We start from the raw sequence: 21,490 nt of genomic DNA, 5'->3' as shown, positions 1-21,490 counted from the left end.
ATTCAAATCGGAAAATCAAAGTGGGTGTAAGAAAAAATACTTTTGTTTAAAATTTAGACTTTGTACTAAAAAAACACTGACTTATGTTATGTGTTATCAATAATAAAGCCTGACAAGATTCTATTTGGTCCTGAGCAGGCGTGTCTCACTCCGCGATTTCGTCGCTTTGCTACAGGTAGCTAAAATTACATCCGTTCCACCCCAATTTTGGGGAAAGCCATAACCGCGCGTGGCGCTGTCGCCACCTAGCGGCCATATCTGTGCTGATTGTAACAGACGCGTTTTGATAGAGAGTGACTCTTCTGTACCTAGTACTATTATTTATTATGTGTCCTGAGATAGTGCCGGTACCTACCATCGCCCACACCGTTAACTGTCCATCGGTAAACCTTATTACAAAAGGCATAAGGTCCACCGATGGTCAGTTAAAGGTATTGCTGTGTGTACAGTCACGTGGGGAGTGGAAAGTCGGAAAAATATTTTTCCCCCTTCATCGTTGACCTCGAGATCTCGGTTCTGACCCAGATTTACAAAAAGAGGATGCGGTATTTTCATCACTACGGATTATAAATCGAAGTCCCCCTCCGATAATAAAGGCCCGATTCGTATTAAGAAATAGACATCCATTAGACATATTTTAGACATCACCAAGATACGATAACATTAAGATCTAACCTGTCAAATTTGACGTTTGCGCGATTCTGGAGATACTCTTGAACGATTTCCACAGGATATGACTTAGAGATCTAATTCACATCTAATAGATATCTTACTCTATCTAACGTAAAAGTGACATTTGTGCCCGATTTGCGCTGCAAAAGAGAACTAGATGATATCGTATCTAGAATGGATCTAGTACGTGTCGTCTCTTGTGAATATCTTGAAGTTCGAATACGGGAGTATGTATGTATAGCGCGATAAACTTATACTTAAACTACTTACTGAACGTATTATCATGCGGCTTCAAGATAAGGCTTAGTTAATCCTCTGGGTTGGAAGGTCAGATGGCAGTCGCTTTCGTAAAAACTAGTACGCCAATTCTTGGGATTAGTTGTCAAGCGGACCTGACTCGAATGAGCCGTGGCAACCATGCCTGGATAACGCGAGGAAGATTTAAGGCCTGTGCACATCGGCTTGCGTGTGCGTGACGTGCGCGTGCGCTAAAATGTTGAAGTTGCAAACGCACACGTCACGCAAGCGGTGTGCCGTCTCTCATAAGGATCTGTGTACTACAACGCCGCACGTGCACGTCACGCACACGCGGTCGGTGTGCACAGACCTTTAAGTAGCGTTAATAGATTAGCGATACCTTATCCGCTGTTTACCGAATCGTTTATATCGGGGCTGTATTGATCACGGATATCTGCCGGCTTTAATGAGTTTGGTATGTCTGCCGCAGAACCTAGTACGTGACATGGTTAAGGCATAATAACTTATTATATCAAAAACTTAAAAAAATCTCTACGATATATCCCAAAAATATCAATTTTATACCAATAATGCGTTACGTCATTTTGGAAAAGATACTAAGATACTAAAGATACTCTTCATATGGATCGATTTCTAACACCACAAGGAAAATCGCTTTTCTTGTTGGAGAGTTAGGGTAACATTCCATTTCCAACGACAGATGCACTACTGTCAATTTTACTATGGAAATTGACAATGACAGCGACGCGTTCAGTACCGGTAGTGCAGCTGCGGTTAGAAATGGAATGTTACCATTACCATGCCACAGACAAAATGCATACAGAGTCAGACAGACATTGGCGTCAAGTATTTGTGAGGTCGACTGAAGTAGCATCACAAATACGAACGTTTCCGAGTAAATACGATGCCAAAGGATTGTTCACTACATCAGTTCCCCTAGTGTACATTTCATTCGATAGCATGACGTGACGTACCTACGCCTTTGCGTTAAGTCTCATTTTGTAAGGGATTCTGAGTTCCATAATTTCCCACTTGGCGCGCTGTTCAAAATCCCATACAAAAATAGATATAACGTCGAATTAAATTTACACTAGGGATTCTGTATAAATCACTTTAAAATGTCATTTACCGGTTCCTTTTTAATCACTTTCCTGTTACTTTTCTTTCTTATTTATTACATTTCACCGCGATCGGAAAACTTGACGGCCACAGTCTCTCGAGTAATAAAACAAGCAAGAGTAGGTAATTCCATTGCTGGTGCACTTTAATTAATCTTCCTACCGCAAGATGGCGGTATTAAAATTGGATTTTCAGTTGGAGTTGGGTTATAGCTCAACGCCAAAAGCAAGCGAAGCGAGACGAGCGTAATTTTATGAGTTGTGAGCTACGTAATTTCAACTGTAGAAAATTAATGTCAGCAGACTACTCATTTTGCGTGGTGTGAACCAAACAGTACCCCTGTAAATTTCATTCGATAGCATGACCACAGAATAAGTAATAATACTAGGTACAGAAGACTCACTTTCTAACAAAACGCGTCTGTTACGATCAGCACAGATATGGCCGCTAGGTGGCGACAGCGCCACGCGCGGCTTATGGCTTTCACCAAAATTGGGGTCGAACGGATGTACTTTTAGCTGCCTGTAGCAAAGCGACGAAATCGCGGAGTGAGCCACGCCTGGCATGACTTGACGTACGCGTTAACGTTAAGTGTCATTTTGTATGGGGTCTTGGCTTCTAAAACGTCCCGCTTGGCGCGCTGTCACAGCTCAAAGAATTACGCTCATCTGGCTTCTGTTGCTGCTTGCAGCGACACTATCACACTATCTCAGGGCCATCTGTTCAGTAGGCCTCTTGTCTTAGCATCTGAGGCTTAGCCAGTGTGTGACGCTGACATACTGTACCGAATCGCTGCCGCTTCGGCTGAATCGCCAGAGTCATGCGAGCCTCTGCTATTTTGCGTCAACTTCGCCTCCCCCTCGTAGTATCTTCTTCCCAAGCCCTTGCTGCAAGGACTGCTGGCTGGGGCTGCCCCAAATATCGGTAGGTAGTATCAGTATCAGTATTACTGCTGAGCATAAGGCCTCTCTTCCAGTACGCCTCTTATCCCGGTCCTGAGCCAATATCATCCAGAAGTGATCCACAGTCTTCCGAATCTTATTAGGTTATGGTTATAAATGTTATAATAGCCCTTTTACTTTATTTAAGTATTTTTATGAGACATTGGACTTTTATATACTGCCAAAGAAAAACGAGAGGAGAAAGCGCTGCGAAAATACCTTTGAAAAACTTGATTTTCGCAGAGTTTTCATTGTACAAGGTAAAGTTAGATGCACAAACTTGTCGCGTCTGAAGTCTTAGAAGCCGATTCGAGCGTACACTTTGACATCAAATGGGTCAAACATAATCATAATCATTTACGTGAACACGTCTTTCCTGTAGAAATACACAAGAGTTAAGGGCTATGAAGGTTATTTTTCTTATTTAACCCTTATCCACGTGAAAAGGTTCTCCTTTTATTTAGAGAACTATGATAAAATCATTACTTACATGCCCAGTTGCCCACAAGCTGTTAACTATTGCCCACAGGAGAGAAAACTGTACAATTCGCGCCAACACACTAGTTTTTAGCCCTTAACTCTTGTGTATGTCTACAGGAAAGACGTGAACACAGTTTTCTGTTTGACCCCAAAACGAAATGATGTAATTTAAAGCAGGGGTCTCCATCCTTTTTTACCTGAGGGCCATATTGCGCCTCAGAAACATTCGCGCGGGCCACCGTCGGTTCTTGCGCCGGGGGTGGGTGTCTGGTTGCTGCTATTAGGAACAGTTCCACTCTCAATGAATGCTGAACCTCTGGAGCCTGGCTTCCGCGGGCCGGACAGTGGGGCTTTAGGTGTCGGCGGACCGGATTGGAACGCGCCGCGGGCCAGATTTGGCCCGCGGGCCGGGATTTCGAGACCCCTGATTTAAAGTAAGGACACTAATTAGGAATAATTTCGTAGATTGATCCGCCTGTTCCCACCTCCGTCCTTCCTCCTCCTCCATGACGGAGGTCCATGGCACCGTACGAGTGGGACAGTAGGGCTATGCGCGTGCGATAGAGATATAAACAGACGGGTCAATGTACGAATTTTTTTGTGCTTTAGCGTCCTCACTTTAGTTATTATTCGCTTGTACATTTCGCTCGTACTCGTGGCGCAGGTGAGATGAATGATATCATTTGGATATCAATTTGATGTCGAAATGTAGGGATGAATTGCCCTCCTGTTCTCTGGCCGAGTTTGTTGTAACGGGAGTACGGGAGTTGCGGCTGCCTCATTAACGTCGAGTTGAACGAAATATTATCTATACAGGGTAATTTTTAGACCGTTAGCCATATTTTGCGAGGTGATTAGGTAGGGCATACTTACTGAACAATTTTTTCTATGGGACCAACTTCGAAATCACAAGTCATTGTTGATTCGGTTCAAACCCCATAATTATCGTTATTTAAGTGTTTATTTGTGTTAAATATACTATAAACTAATGTTATTAAACTTAAACTTGTGAAATCCGCGAGTAGTAACTTAAAAATCTTCAATTTCTTAGTGACTGATATATTGCTCGATAGCAGAAAAAATAGTGAATATTATTACGCAAAGTTTTTTTTTTTTAATTATGAATGGGCTTACTCATGGCCACAGACTAGCCGAGGCGTAGACGTGGCCTACGATGGAGCGAGCTCGCCCAGAAGGTGCCTGTTCACTCTTGATTTGAAGGTTGCCGGGTTATAAGAACACGGAAATATAGACGCCGGCAAGGAATTCCATTCCTTGGCAGTGCGCATAAGGAAAGTAGAAGCAAAGTGATTTCTTATTGATTAAACACATTATACTTATTGTGTGTGTGAAGTTTCAAGGGTGTAGCTGTAATACTTCAAAAGTTACAAGTAAGTGAAATTATGCCTCACCGCTGACTCTCGCAAAAACATGCCCGTATTGGGCGGTGACGGAGCGATCCAAGGGCCCGTAGGTGGCGTAGGTAAATTAACCCTTTACCTACGCCACCTACGGGCCCTTGAATCGCTCCGTCACCGTGACTAGTAGAACTTTTCTCTTATTTAGACTATTAGGTCGTCGTAGGTTAAGGTACGTTAAAGCGGTCGTGGCCGAGTGGATATGACGCCCGACTTTCAATCTGGAGGTCGCGGGTTCAAATCCTGGCTCGTACCAATGAGTTTTTCGGAACTTATGTACGAAATATCATTTTGATATTTATCACTAGCTTTTCGGTGAAGGAAAACATCGTGAGGAAACCTGCATACATCTGCGAAGAAATTCAAAGGTGTATGTGAAGTCCCCAATGTCATCCGCATTGGGCTAGCGTGGGGACTATAGCCCAAAACCCTCTCGCGCATGAGAGGAGGCCTGTGCTCAGCAGTGGGACGTATATAGGCTGAAATGATGATGATGATGATGAGACTATTAGGACATGACATGACTAACCTACACAACAACTTAAAGGATGACTCACGTTAGACCGGGCCGTGTTCGGGCCGGAGCTTCCGGAGCTTATTTTTCTATGACATGACAAGCGATCACGTGATACTTTCCATAGAAAACGATGCGCCGGAAGCTCCGGCTCGGACACGGCCCGGTCTAAAGTGAGTCATCCTTAAGTTTGAGTCTGATAAACATGGTTTTATATACATTTAATTATGTACTTACTTATTTTCACGTAGGTACACAAATGAGCATAAAATTAAAATCTATGTTGCATAGATATAATATACCTACCTACCTATTCTTTTGTTCATATTTAGGTTAAAAATTGATTAAAACTCACACCAGAAGCAATCACGGTATTCTATACCGGTACTAGCTTTTCAAACGGCAGCAGGATGTATGTGATTCAGGCCCACTTGCACCATCCCACTAACCCGGAGTTAAGCGGTTACTTGGCGATTACTGGCGATATAATGGAGTTTTTTTTTAATTAAGATGATGGTGGTAAACAAGCACACCGCCCGTCCGATGGTAAGCGGTTACCGTAGCCTATGAAGGTCTGTGACGTCAGTAACAGTGATGTCGACATTTGTCGCACATGTCACCATGGTGAAATAGGGGCCAGGATGTACCTATACCTTATGTCATTGTATGTGCAAAGTTTTATTATAATCCAACACGTAGTTTTAAAATCAGAACGAAACTCCGTCCGTTTATATGGCAAGTTGAAATTCGGCCGAACTTGCTGGGGACTCTTAAATAAAACGTTAAAAATGTATTCTAACATTGCAAAGAAACTCAAAATGATAATACAAATGGAAGATTGTTCGCGTGCCACGGAGAAGTTACCCTGTAAGTAATTCCCTTTTGATATTTGTACAAATTGTACAAGGTCTATTAAAATTAATTAGAAAACTTCGGTTCCAATATTAAACGGACGGTTCCAGAAGCTTCAATGGAATAATTGTCTTTTATCTCTTATTATTATATTCTATCCGATGGTTGGGGTCGTTGAGTAGGTCACTTATAGGTGGCACACTCATAAATTCTTTATGACTCCTCTACACGATGGGCCAACGCCGGCCACTCCAAGGGACGCATTTATGCGTTAAAGTGACATTCCATTTCCAACTGCAGCTGCAATACTGTTCATTTTACTATGGAAACGCGTCGCTGTCATTGTCAATTTCCATAGTAAAATGAACAGTACTGCAGCTGCAGTTGGAAATGGAATGTCACTCTTAGGGGGAACAAGTGATATTGCTCTCATTCTACCGCATGGCTGCGTCCCTTGGAGTGGCCTGCGTTGGCCCGTCGTGTAGAGGAGTCATTATACATTTTGCAATTTACTCGTAATACTAAGGTAGTAGGTACAGTCATGTGTAAAATTAAGGGTGCACACATTGTACTCAAAATGTCCTATTGTTCCTACGTCAGCGAATTAACTAGGTACCTATACCTATACTATGGGACATATTATGCACCCATATTTTTACACTTGACTGTAAGTACTAGGGTGTCCTTTATTTTGCGATTTTTTGTATTAACAACGCATACCCCTAAACATAACGATACTACCCCAAAACACCCTGAAAAGGGTGAAGATCTGTGTAAAATTGTCCTATAATATTTATAATATAATAAATATAATAATTAATTATGTTATAAAAATATTATAGGGCAATTTTACACAGATCGGCCTAGTCCTATAATACACAAAATAAAATAGCCTAATTGTCTAGTTATAGCCTAGTCAAATTGTCCTATAATATTTATAATATAATAATTAATTATATTATAAATATATTATAGGGCACGCCATTTTAAGGTACGCTTACCTTAGATTGTGTTAAACGAAAGAAATAGCCAACTTGCAAATATAAAATGAACACACTTATACAACATTTAAATTGCTAAAATACCTAAAACGAGCAACACATTCAATCAAAAAACTTATCGCCAATCGCACGTACGACTATCGCGCGACTTTTCAGTCGAGACAACTGTAGTTTCAAACTTGGTATTGTTAAAACAAATCGAGCCCAGATAAAGGTGGCCAGTTCGTGTAGACCCTCCATTTTTAGAGCTTCGCTCTTAAGTTAGGGGGCTGAAGGGGTCGGTAGGGGGTGGTGGGGGTCAAGGTGAGCTGGCGGTGAACGCGTGAAGGTTGAGCAAGTTGTGAATCAATCAACAGAGCGAAGAGACGGGCTGCTGTGGTATTGCGCTTGCGTGGGAGTAGGGATGGGGGGAGTCGATGGAATTTTGAAGGTCTTTTATGCGGGAGGGATGGTCGATAAAGCTGGCTACAAATAATGCAAGGGTTGCATGGGTGATAGAGTCCGTCTAAGCTGACTCTGCATCGACTTGAACAAAACATAATGAGGGAGTGTCATTAAAAAGGTCATATTTTCATAGAAATTTGATGTGACACTCATGATGATATGATCACACTTATAAATGCCATGCGTAGTTAGCTTGGGACTCTAGAATAGTTTTGGTTAAAAAATCATTAATCACTATTTTATATACCGTGTATTAATTTTATTTTGTTTTGTTTACTTCTTCTTCCTTGCGCTGTCCCGGCATTTCGCCACGGCTCATGAGAGCCTGGGGTCCGCTTGACAACTAATCCCATGATTTTACGTAGGCACTAGTTTTTACGAAAGCGACTGCCATCTGACCTTCCAACCCAGAGGGTAAACTAGGCCTTATTGGGACTAGTCCGGTTTCCTGACGATGTTTTCCTTCACCGAAAAGCGACTGGTAAATATCAAATGATATTTCGTACATAAGTTCCGAAACACTCATTGGTACGAGCCGGGGTTTGAACCCGCGACTTCCAGATTGAAAGTCTCACGCTTTTGCCGCTAGGCCACCAGCGCTTTGTTTTGTTTGCTCGGGGCAAGACAACAGTATGAGGATTCCATACATTAGTGATAGTCTTACCCCACCTTACCTTAATAGGAGAATTTCTATACACGCTTAGTCTGATCCGCTACTTTCGGTGATGTACAGTAGCTATAGGCCGAGGACTACAAAAATATCTGGATACGCAGCTCTAGATAAGCACCTTGGCCGTGCTGATGTGTCTGATGGCAGGATAAAATACAATTATCGATAAAATCTCATCGACGTCTCACCGCGGCACAGCACTGGCCGCCCGAGTCCCGCCGAAACTGAGCACTTGACTGGCAGTTTACCCGCGATACCCGAGCACGCCCCAATGCCGCCCGCCGCTAACCGAGGTACGTCAAACTTGTATTAAAAAATAAAGAAAAATTGGCAAAAACACATGTGCCAATTTTTTTTTGCAATTTCGTAATTTTTTTTGTATTCTTTTTAGTGGATAATGGAATAATAACGGTTGTTATGGTGATGTTTTTGTCAGTGTTTTGAAGCGGGGTTGCGCTCGTTTCTTAGGATTGTAAATAAAATCTTGGGCGTGATTTTCAGGGTTGTTCGCGTTTTCAGCGACTTCTTGGATAAATTTTACGAGCTTGTTGTGATAAATTTCAATTGTAATATGTGTGTGGTCTTTATTTTTTGTTGACTCTGTATAATGTTTTTAACAAATACCTATGCAATGAACCTAATTGTGTATTGTGTTTTTGATTAGTCACGCTAAATTCTCCGGTAAATCTATATTATATACAAGTACATATCTTTTTAATTCGTGTGTTATCCCAGATGAAGAAGTACATAACAAAAAATAGTGGGGTTAAATAAATAACTTTTTTTAATGAAGAACTAACTAGTGATATTAAAATGTTTTATTTTATCTAAATCAAAAGTAGTTGACCAATGATAGTCAATCGCTAGTTACCATATTTATTTTATAGAAGTACTTACTGTTTAAAAGTTATTTGTTTTACAAGGGCCAAAGTTGTTGTTTGTTCGTGCTAAAATTGATACCTAAGCAAGCGAAAGATTCCAAAATAGATCCACGAGCGCCGAGAATGGTTCGAAAAATGGAAACTTGAGCGTTGCGAGGGTTTCAAAGCACGAGAGTTTTACCAAAAAAGCCGACGATTGAAACACAAAATTTTTCACCACACCAACAAGGGAAATACTAATTGTAAAAATATCAAACGAAACGAAAGCAAATCAATTCAAAATTAATGTTTTTAAATATATCATCCAAAATTATCAAGACAGCCTTTACCAACAAATTACTTAATAATAATGTTATCTTATAAACTAAGAATATTACCGTAAAATGGGGTGAGTTGGGTGAAATTTGACTTTGAAACCTCGATAAAATTTTATTTTTACATGTGAAAACTGAATGGTGTATATAATAAGTGGTTCGGACGTTTATATTTTATTTTGGGTAGTTCCGTTTCATAACTTTAACGATAAAGAGGAAAACCCACCTCACCCCGTAGTGCCTTGTATTTGGGGTGAGAGGGTTTTTCATACGAAGGTGATTTTGGAAGATTGTTGGATGATTTTTTTTATTATGCGTATAACTATAGCCCCATTTTAAATTGGTATACATTATTTTTGTAGCAGTAGCCTTAAAATCCCTTCTCACCCCCCTCTCAAACCTTCTCTCCCCATTCATAACCCAACTCTCCCCGCGAAACCTATTCACCCCGTTAAACGGTATCTTTCGTATGAGACGTCTATTTCAGTTCATCTATCTATCTTCTATATATATAAATGCAAGTGTCCTGACTGACTGACTGACTGACTGACTGACTGACTGATTCATCAACGCAGAGCCGAAACTACAAAAGCCAGAAAGTTGAAATTTGCACACCAGATTGCATTTATAAAGTGTACAAGAGATAAGAAGCGATTTTGAGAAATTCAACCCCTAAGGGGGTTAAAAAGGGGATGAAAGTTAGTATGGGGTTAAAGTTTTCTTTTAAGCTAGGAATTTGAAACTTCGTAAAAAGATATATTATTAAAATACAAGAAAACTAATTTCAGCGTTTTTGAAAATTCACCCCCTAAGGTGGTGAAAAAGGGGTTGAAAGTTTGTATGGATATCAAAAAATTTTTCAAGTGGTGGACTTGAATCTTTGTATTTAGGGATATTATTAGAAGGCAGGAAAAGTAATTTCAGCGTTTTGTAAAATTAATCCCCTAACAGGGTTAAAAAGGGGTTGAAAATTTTAATCCATTACAAATACTTTGAAACTTCGTAGAAAGGCATAATAGCCGATTACAAAAAAAAGTAATTGCAACGTTTTTGGAAATTCAACCCCTAAGGGGGTTAAAAAGGGGATGAAAGTTCGTCTTCGGGTGCAAATTTTATTTTAAGCTAGGAACTTGAAACTTTGTAAAAAAGTATCAAATTCAAATACAAGAAAACTAATTTCAGCGTTTTAGAAAATTCATCCCCCAAGGTGGTGAAAAAGGGGTTGAAAGTTTGTATGGATATCAAAAAATTTTTCGAGGGCGGGACTTGAATCTTTGTATTTGGGGATACTATTAGAAGACAATAAAAGTAATTTCAGCGTTTTGTAAAATTCATCCCCTAACAGGGTTAAAAAGGGGTTGAAAGTTTGAATCCATTACAAATGGTTTTGAAACTTCTTAGGGAGGCATAATAGCCGATTACAAAGAAAAGTGATTGCAACGTTTTTGGAACTTCAACCCCTAATGGGGTTAAAAAGGGGATGGAAGTTCGTCTGCGGGTGCAAATTTTATTTTAAGCAAGGAACTTGAAACTTTCTAAAAACGTTTTAAATTAAAATACAAGAAAACTCATTTCAGCGTTTTTGAAAATTCATCCCCTAAGGTGGTGAAAAAGGGGTTGAAAGTTTGTATAGATATCAAACATTTTTTCGAGCGCGGGACTTGAATCTTTGTATTTGGGGATACTATTAGAAGACAATAAAAGTAATTTCAGCGTTTTGTAAAATTCATCCCCTAACAGGGTTAAAAAGGGAATGTAAGTTTGTATGGGGTTAAAGTTTTGTTTTAAGCTAGGAATTTGGAACTTCGTTAAAAGATATATTATTAAAATACAAGAAAACTAATTTCAGCGTTTTTGAAAATTCATCCCCTAAGGTGGTGAAAAAGGGGTTGAAAGTTTATATGGATATCAAACATTATTTCGAGCGCGGGACTTGAATCTTTGTATTTGGGGATACTATCAAAAGACAATAAAAGTAATTTCAGCGTTTTGTAAAATTCATCCCCTAACAGGGTTGAAATGGTTTTCAAAGTTTGAATCCATTACTAATGCTTTGAAAATTCTTAGAAAGGCATAATAGCCGATTACAAAAAAAAGTAATTGCTACGTTCTTTGAAATTCAACCCCTAAAGGGGTTAAAAAGGGGATAAAATTTCGTCTTGGGGTGTAAATTTAATTTTAACCTAGGAACTTGAACTTTTTTCAAAATAAAAGGTATTAAATACAAAACATTCAAGCATTTTTTTAAATCATCCCCCAAGGTGGTGAGAAAGGGGTTGAAAGTTTGTATGGAGATCAGATATTTTGTGAGTGCGGAACTTGAATCTTTGTATAAGGGCATAGGTACCTATTATGAGAATACAAGAAAAGTAATTTAAGCAACCAACATCAAAATCCACTTGACTTAAAAATTCATACAACTTGCTAAAAAAGAAAAGTACTTAATTTCAACATTGCTTGGATATGAAAATTATAGGTACTAAAGATGTAAAATGTTGAAGATAAGATTCCACGCGGACGAAGTCGCGGGCAACAGCTAGTAGTTAATATTTTAAAGTAATGATTCTACTTTGAAATTACACAACCGCAAAAATGTACATAAACCTCAAAAGGTTAAGTAGCTAACCTTTTGAGGTTTATGTACATTTTTGCGGTCAAATTGAATCGTCATCATCATCATCTCAGCCATAAGACGTCCACTGCTGAACATAGGCCTCCCCCTTATGGGGGGTGAATGCCATAATCGCCACGCTTGGCAGGCGGGTTGGCGATCGCAGTCGAGTACACCGAATTTGAGGGACGCTGCTGCCCGTCCACCGGTGGTCTTGGACGTAGTTTAAGGACATACCCGGGTCCAAATTGAATAGTTTTCTGATATTAATTATGTGTTTACAATCCTCCAAAATTGGCTCCGAAATAAGACATTAATTTAAATTATAAAACTGTATTGAGGCTGGTAAGTCGATATATGTATATCTATCTAATATCTTATACCTTTTAACGAGCAACTCTTGGAGGTATAGGTATTTATTTCCAGTAACATGAGCAAAAAAATTAACTGTAGGCTGTACTCCTCATACTGATCAACATTTTTACAGCGACTTTTAAAAATAACTTGTGGTTTGATTTTTAATAAACTTTAAAGTTTATTCTAAGAGGCAATTTATTGCGAATTTTGTTATGTTTAAGGCGTGACAAGCAACGTCAATCACAATGATATGGCGTGGCGTTGGCGTCCATTTAAGATAATATTAATTTTGTATGAAAAATAGGGAGTCTTAATATTTCATAATTTTTAAAAGTTGTTGAACAAAAGTGTCACCGTTTTAGGAGTACAATCTATGTTTTAATTATTTGTTCGTGTTACAGGCCACACCCGGTATATTTCGGGGATCTCGGAAATGTTATACGATTGGTCACTACAGTGTCAAACCTGACATATACGCTAACGTCTACGTAATTTACTTTCAATGTGTAAACGCTATCGTGAACGTAATTTACTTTCTATATGTCTCTTTCGCACTAATATGTCAGTACAAGCAAGATGCATAGAAAGTAAATTACGTTCACGATAGCGTTTATGTCAATGCCAAACTGATGGTAGCGGTTCTGATGCATAGAAAGTAAGTTACATTCTCGGTAGCCTCACTGGTATTTAAAATAATCTAAGTATTTGACACCCAAGAATTATTAGTAAAGCCATTATAGTTATAAATTACGTAGACGTTAGCATATTTGACACTGTCAGTCACTATGGTACGCATGTACTGTTTTTCACATAAATTCCATAGTGGCTAATACGGCCAGTGCCTTGCGCTCGCAAAGTGTAGCAAAGTGTAGATAGACTGTTATGACCACGTTAAGTAACTAAATTCATTGCTTAAATAATAATAAGATAACAAGGTATGAATTACTACCGCAAAAAATGTGTTAGCTTCAGAAAACTTCAATAATTATTGAAGATTATTGAATTAATTATGTAAATATGTGCTTTGTTTTGTAAATACGCTTGTAAAATTCTACAAATATAACTTAATTGATTATTTGTTTGTATGAATTGTTAGTAAATTCTATAAATATAGTTTTAAGCTAATTTATGTACAGATTAGAGTTAGAATACAGACTAGATTACATTGTATAAACAGTTAGCTCTCAGGTTGATGCTAACTGTAAAAATTGTTCCTCTTTGGGTATTGAGAAATAGGGCCGGACTAGTCCGGCCGACTCTAAATTCTATGTTAAAAAAAAAAAAAAACGAAAAACGAAACTGATTTGACTCAAGTTAGGGTACCCTCCTGCCATAGTTTTTTGTGTGGTGTACATTGTTGGTGCGCGCAGTAGTCTATTAAATATATGTCTGTGGGTAGATCTGAACTGGCCAAGCGAGTTTTCTCGGTGAACTGCGTAGTGGCATTAATTTTAACATTACTAATGCTATATTTATTTTATTAATGACTTTCCTTATACGGCATAATACTTAACACGTTTAAAGGTATTCCCGGATCCAATTTGATATCATCATCATCTCAGCCATAAGACGTCCACTGCTGAACATAGGCCTCCCCCTTCTAATTTGATATGAATAAATGATTTAGTATATGGCACATACTGCTTTCAACCACCTAAATTATTATGTTAGAAAATATTATATTAACGTAAAAAAATAGTATGAAAAAAAGGAAAAAAATCAAATAAAAGTAGGGAGCGCTAATCTATTCTAAGACACGATATTTGAGACACTATAGTATCGTTTATTGTTGTATTTTACATAACATCTATATGTTATGTACCTGATACGGTGACCAAGTACATGCGATGGCCAAGTATACGTATTAAAAATTATTGATACGGTTTTACCCCCCCCCCCCCCCCCATGGCACTGACTAAAATAACCGACTTGGTTCCCTGGCACTTACTAAAATAACCGACTTGGTTCCCTGGCACTGACTAAAATAACCGACTTGGTTTCACATAACATCTCAAAACTTTTTTGTAGTAGAAGAATTGCATTGCGAGACTTGCATCTTTTTACATGTCAGAATGTTTTTGATGGGATTATGATGACGTCACGACCCAATATGACCCGGCAAACAATTGAGTCGCTTAACTTCAAACTCGGGTAAATCCATCTGTCAGATTATGTGATTTTGGTATTAAGAAAACGTAATAGGGTAGATATTTGCTGAGAGGGTCCAATGGATTTACCCGACTTTGAAGTTAAGCGACACAATTGTCTTAAAACCTTAATAATTATGACATGTCACGACCCGATATGACCCGACAAACGTCGCAACTTTGGCAGAAGTCTGCGGCCGCTTGCCAAAACGTCTATCTCCTGATTTAGTATTTCAGAGCAACTCAGCAGTAGGTACGCGGGCTGCCAAATAAACTATTTGTAAGTATTTTTATAGTATCTGGGTTATGTGATATAAAGTATGGATCAAGTAGAACATGTAGAGAAACTTGGAAGAGTGTTAGGTCATGGTCGTGCACGCGAAGGGACGTCAAGTTGTGCCAACCCTAATAATTGCTCGGAACAATGCTGAGCCGAACGGAGCCGACATTTTTCGCTCTTTCGGGGTTGTTCCTATAGTAAAAGTTGCTGAAATTTGACACTGGGTTTAACGGTATAACTGCTTAACCCCGATGCAAGTGGGCCTAATGGCTCTTCTACACGATGGGCCAACGCCGGCAACTCCAAGGGACGCAGCCATGCGATATAATGAGATAGCAATATCACTTGCTCCCTCTAACGCATAAATGCGTCCCTTGGATTGGCCGGCGTTAGCCCATCGTGTAGAGGAGCCATAAGGTATGTAGGTACTTAAGCTATATCGCACTAAGTACCCGGAACTAAAGCGTTACGTGTGACTGCGCAGTCACGCGCACCCTGCTTTGATTTGTGGAGTGTGAAACAATGGGCCAGCGTGGAATATGTGAAAAACACGGTCCACTGTGACAGTAAGATAATACAATATTGAATATAACAACCTACACTGAGAGAAACATCATCACCAGGAATTAAAAACCGGGCAAGTGCGAGTCGGACTCGCGCACGAAGGGTTCCGTACCATAAAGCAAAAAAAAAGGAAATAAATGCGAAAAGAAAACGGTCACCCATCCAAATACTGACCACGCCCGACGTTGCTTAACTTTGGTCAAAAATCACTTTTGCTGTATGGGAGCCCCACTTAAATCTTTATTTTATTCTGATTTTAGTATTTGTTGTTATAGCGGCAACAGAAATACATCATCTGTGAAAATTTCAACTGTCTAGCTATCACGGTTCGTGAGATACAGCCTGGTGATAGACAGACGGACGGACGGACGGACAGCGAAGTATTAGTAATAGGGCCTTTTGGGTACGGAACCCTAAAAACAGTTCTGTATTGGGGGAAAAAATGAAGTTTTAAAAATAATACTAATAATTATGGACGTTACACTATTTCTGTAAAGTTTATTTATTTCTACAAACAGCTCAGTAATCCCAAATATAATTTCAACAAACAGATAATAGAAATTGCAAGAACTAATAGAAATTGCAAAAGTCAATTTGTTCCTACTAGTTAACTGTCCTTGTCCCCGGATTAAGTTTATTTTTGTAATTCTAAGTGTATTTTTGTTGTACTTTTCTCTCAGTGTACAGCCGTCTAGTAACTGACGTACGCGTTTGCGTTAAGTGTAATCTTGTATGGGATATTGAGTCTCCAATAAATCCCATACAAAAATAGATGAAACAAACGCGTAAGCACGTCACGCTATGGTATGAAATTTACATTAGGGGTTCTGTACGGCTACCATTAGTTTGGTATTGACATACACGCTATCGTGAACGTAATTTACTTTCTTTGCATCTCGCTCGTACTGACTTATTAGTGCGAAAGAGATATACCGGGTGTAGCCTACATAATATGAGCAAAAAATTTAACTGTAGGCTGTACTCCTCATACTGACCAACATTTGTTCAGCGACTTTTAAAAATAACTTGTGGTTTGATTTTTAATACACTTTAAAGTTTATGCTAAGACGCAATGTATTGCGAATTCTGTTATGTTGAAGGCGTGACAAGCAACGTCAATCACAATGATATGGCGTGAGTCTAAATACTTCATAATTTTTAGGGTTCCGTACCCAAAGGGTAAAACGGGACCCTATTACTAAGACTTCGCTGTCCGTCCGTCCGTCCGTCTGTCACCAGGCTGTATCTCACGAACCGTGATAGCTAGACAGTTGAAATTTTCACAGATGATGTATATCTGTTGCCGCTATAACAACAAATACTAAAAACAGAATAAAATAAAGATTTAAATGGGGCTCCCATACAACAAACGTGATTTTTGACCAAAGTTAAGCAACATCGGGTGTGGTCAGAACTTGGATGGGTGACCGTTTTATTTTTGCTTTTTTTCCGTTTTTTTTTGCATTATGGTACGGGACCCTTCGTGCGCGAGTCAGACTCGCACTTGCCCGGTTTTTAAAATTTGTTTAACAAAAGCGTCACCGTTTGAAGAGTACAATCTATGTTTTAATTATTTGCTCATGTTAGGCCACACTGATGGTAGCCGTACAGTTTGGCATTGACATAAACGCTATATCCTGAACGTAATTTACTTTCTATGCATCTCGCTTGTACTGACATATTAGTGCGAAAGAGATATATAGAAAGTAAATTACGTTCACGATAGCGTTTATGTCAATGCCAAACTGATGGTAGCCGTACAGTTTTGACATTGACATATTAACTCGCGTCTACGCAAATCACTTTCTATACATCTCGCTTGCACTAACATGCGAATATGAGCGAGATGCATAGAAAGCAAGTTACTTAGACGTGAGTGAATATGTCAATGTTAAAACTGGTAGTAGTGGTACTTATGCTTATGCCTGTCGCGTCGAAGAGTGTGTACTGTCTCGTCCGAAAAACGTTTTTTCCAGATTGCGATTTTTGCCATTCGCAATTTTTACCATTTTATTTTTTCTCAATAGCTTCCTTTCCCGAAAGCATTTCTAACCATTCGCGTATTTTCGAACCATTCGCATAATTTGGATATGTATTTTTTATTATGATATACGAGACACTAACTAAAAAATAACTTCTTTTTGTAAATCGATTACGTACAATAAAATAAGTCGGTTCATTAATATAACAATTTCTAATTTTGAAGCAGAGTAGCCACATCAAATAAGCCTCGTATTAACCCATAGTATAGTATGGACTTTCAACTGGTCGCTTTTCTGTGAAGGAAAACATCGTGAGGAAACCGGACTAATCCCAATAAGGCCTAGTTTACCATCTGGGTTAGAAGGTCAGATGGCTGTCGCTTTCGTAAAAACTAGTGCCTACGTCAAATCATGGGGTTAGTTGTCAAGCGGACCCCAGGCTCTCAGCCGCCGTGGCGAAATGCCGGGATAATGCGAGGAAGAAGAGAAATAGTATGGACTTTCAAAACAACATAAGGGTTCCGTATCTCATTTTAGTACGCTGTCACAAACACTATAAAAAGAACTTGTTTCTCGGAAAAAGTCTTTTACAAGACTCCTCGTATAAACACTTCCACTTTAAATATGCTCTCGAAGATTCTCGTAAAAATATATCCACGTTTTATAGGGTATAGACAAAAAATACATAGAGTGCTCACTCCATACTTTAGTTTTAGTATCAATAAGACTATTATTTTCATAGTCAACATCTAGCATCGAGTAGCGGATTGTCAGTACTGCTACTTGACAATAGATGTCGCATCAACCGAAACGTCTAAATGCTCAACAATTTTCAGCTAATATTATAACCGGATTTACCGGAACTCTATTTTCAACTCCTTTTTAATATTAGTTGTAAATTGTTGTTCAATACAATTTTCGTGAGTCACGACACTAGTGAATTTTAGTATCAAGTACCGGTACTCATAATTCCGCTACTCGATGCTAGACGTCGACTGCGAAAATAATAGTTGTTCTGTACGGTTACCATCAGTTTGTCACTGATATAAACGCCGTCGAGAACGTAATTTACTTTCTATACATCTCGCTCGCACTCGCATATTAGTGTAAACGGGATGTATATAAAGTAAATTACGTTCTCGACGGTGTTTATGTCAGTGACAAACTGATGGTAACCTTACTGGTACCAAAACTGATGTATGGAGTGAGTGCTCTATTCTTACTGTATTTCTCTATGGTATAGATAACAAATGCTGTGATTCTGTTACGTTATAGGAGGGTAGGGAAAATAACACTTGCATTGGATTTTTGAAGCTTGAAGTTACTGATAATAATACATCAGACGCTGTGGTATCCTCCTCAGTCCCTGTGGCCCTTATAAAGGATTTAATTCAAATCGAACTTTGAATTAAAATGGAATACAAGAAGGTTCTAAATTCAAAACTACAATAATGACAAGGGGGACTCAGGATATGAAAATTGTTGAATAGTAAAACCAGTACGGATATGATGGTCGTCCTTGTCTACGTGACAGCGTGATAAAACAGTGTCTGTCACTTTCTATCCCACGGTGTTAAAAAGTGACGGTTATTTTATCACGTAGATAAAGATGGATAAAGCCATCCATAATACGCCGGCAGCGGTTGACACTGACCATCCGTTAGAAGCTATAGACTGACAAGACTTTATTTGGCTGGCCATTTTACGGACTTTTAGTGGTAGGTACTAATCTGGGGTCCCGGTGGGCCCACCGAGACGAGACAAAGGGCAAAAAACATTGCATATATTTTCTCGGCACGCTTCGTCGTATTTTCGGACCCTCGTAGTTTCGACTTGGGTAATGCTAGAGAGCTGAAATTTTTAGTTTATTCTATTGGCATGGAGAGTTTTTACAACAGACGTTGAAAGTCATACTCATACTCAATATTTTATTGCATGTCATGTGTACAGAGGATCCTATTTATTTATTATTTTATTGGTCAAATAAGTTACACAGCATTACAGTAAAACCAAGGCACTGTGAAACTACAAAAAAAAATACAATACAAAGAAACTACAAATAAAAACAAATAAAAACCAAAGACAAATTAAACATTAGATTAAATAAGAAATACATATGCCTATGATTAAATACAGTCTCTACATAAGCTCTGCAAGGGTATGTCAACATATATGTACTATCAAAAGCAAATTAAATATTAATAGTAAATATTACAAAAAAAAAAATCTAATAATATAGAGGTATTCTAGTCATTGAATATAACCGACGTAATGTACAAGAATAGATTTCACAAATATTAAACGATTTTATCAGAAATATGCAAAAAATCTGAATCACGATGTGAGCATAGTATGTTCAACATACGCATGTAAGTTTTATTACCATGTTTTCCTCCCGAAAATGACAGATTAACTACTTATAACATTATAGGTATGTAAAGGAAAAGTAAGCAAAAAGTGCTTTTGCTCACGATGTCGTAAATCCGGTATGACCTTGTTTTTGCCCTTTTATTACTTTAATATATTTGCAGTCAACAATCTTGGAGTTATTCCTTTTCCTGCGAATATTTCTTCACTACACCTTATAAAATAAAGTCCCCCGCCGCGTCTGTTTGTTTGTGTGAATGTATGTTCGCGATATACTCAAAAATACTGAACGGGTTTTCACGCGGTTTTCACGCTGTACGCGTTCCAAAGCCGGGCGACTTCGACTTTCTCATACTACAAGTGTCGGGCGTAGCCAGACGTATGTGGCGCTCTGTGCGCTCACCTATCACTCACTACGCGAGTCACTCTATACTCTTGAGAAAGGTAAATGGTAACATTCCATTTCTAACCGCAGCTGCACTACCGCTAATGAACGCGTCTCTGTCATTGTCAATTTCCATGGTAAAATTGACAGTAGTGCAGCTGTCGTTGGAAATGGAATGTTACCCTTAGGTGCACCTACAATTTGTTAAGGTTTTGTGTAACCCGTGCGAAGCCGGGGCGGGTAGCTAGTTAATAATAAATGTTCCTACATAGATCTTTCTCGTGTTTGTTGGAATTAAAAGATAAGTTTCTTTCCATTAAACAATGTTTTTACATTGTTTGTACGCTAGGGACTTACAGGCCAATTGGAACGTGCACTGACATCAGAATGATACGTATTTGAATCAAGTTGTGTAGTTATAATATGTAAATGAGATCGTTGAGAAGTGTGTGTGGTGTGAGATTAGATTACTAGATAGAATTAGGAACAGCGTGACGTGATATGGAAAGTGTGGACTGCAAGCCTATTATGGATCGCTTTATTTATACACATTTATCCACGTGATAAAACAACTGTCACTTTTTAACTCTGCGGGATAGAAAGAGACGGACACCGTTTTATCACGCTGTCACGTAGACAAATACGACCATCATAGCCGTATTGAACGAAGATGTAGTGATAAAAATTGTTGCGAGATGATTTGATTGACTATTCATGGGATGATTGGACACGTGGAAAGAATGAGTGAAAGGAGGCTAACAAAGAGTGTATAAGGGAGAAGTAGAAGCGGGAGATGAAAGGGGTAGACCTCGGCGGACTTTCTCTGATCAGATCGGGGAAATCCTGAAGAAAGGCCAGGTCAAGAGCACCCTAAACCGGCGAGCGTGTATGAGGAATGTTATGAAAGTGAAGGAAGCGAAAGAGGTATGCCAGGATCGATTCGTAGCAAGTAGAAATACGTAATCTCTGCCTACCCCTCCGGGAAATAGGCGTGATTAATATGTTATGTTAGTGTGTAATATTAATATGTTAATATACTAATTAGTTCAAACTGATTCACGAATGTCGGCTTCGGTTGTTATATGGCAGCATATCATACACGGTGTAACATGAGGAAACCGAATAACCACGCATTTCTGAGGTCAAAAGAAGTAAAAAATGTAATATGAGTTATGGTCAATTCCGCCAAAAAAAATTTTTTTGTTTTGTTTTTTTCACGTTTTTGAATGTATT

The 21,490-nt window shown here is 38.8% G+C and overlaps 1 protein-coding gene across 1 annotated transcript in view; it reads left to right on the top strand.

Annotated features, from left to right (window-relative positions):
• Positions 1-8,529: 8,529 nt before the first annotated feature.
• Positions 8,530-21,490, top strand: part of LOC134678776 (dipeptidase 1-like) — a 242,591-nt gene continuing 229,630 nt past the window's right edge. The window contains exon 1 of the mRNA XM_063537476.1: positions 8,530-8,662. Coding sequence (XP_063393546.1) covers positions 8,641-8,662 — 22 coding nt within the window. The 5' untranslated portion in view covers positions 8,530-8,640. The remainder of the gene's footprint in view (positions 8,663-21,490) is intronic.

This window comes from Cydia fagiglandana, chromosome Z, assembly GCF_963556715.1.
Source record: "Cydia fagiglandana chromosome Z, ilCydFagi1.1, whole genome shotgun sequence".
In the NCBI taxonomy this organism is placed as follows: domain Eukaryota; kingdom Metazoa; phylum Arthropoda; class Insecta; order Lepidoptera; family Tortricidae; genus Cydia; species Cydia fagiglandana.
The sequence above is the reverse complement of the archived record's forward strand: the minus strand, read 5'-3'. Positions and strand labels throughout refer to the sequence as shown.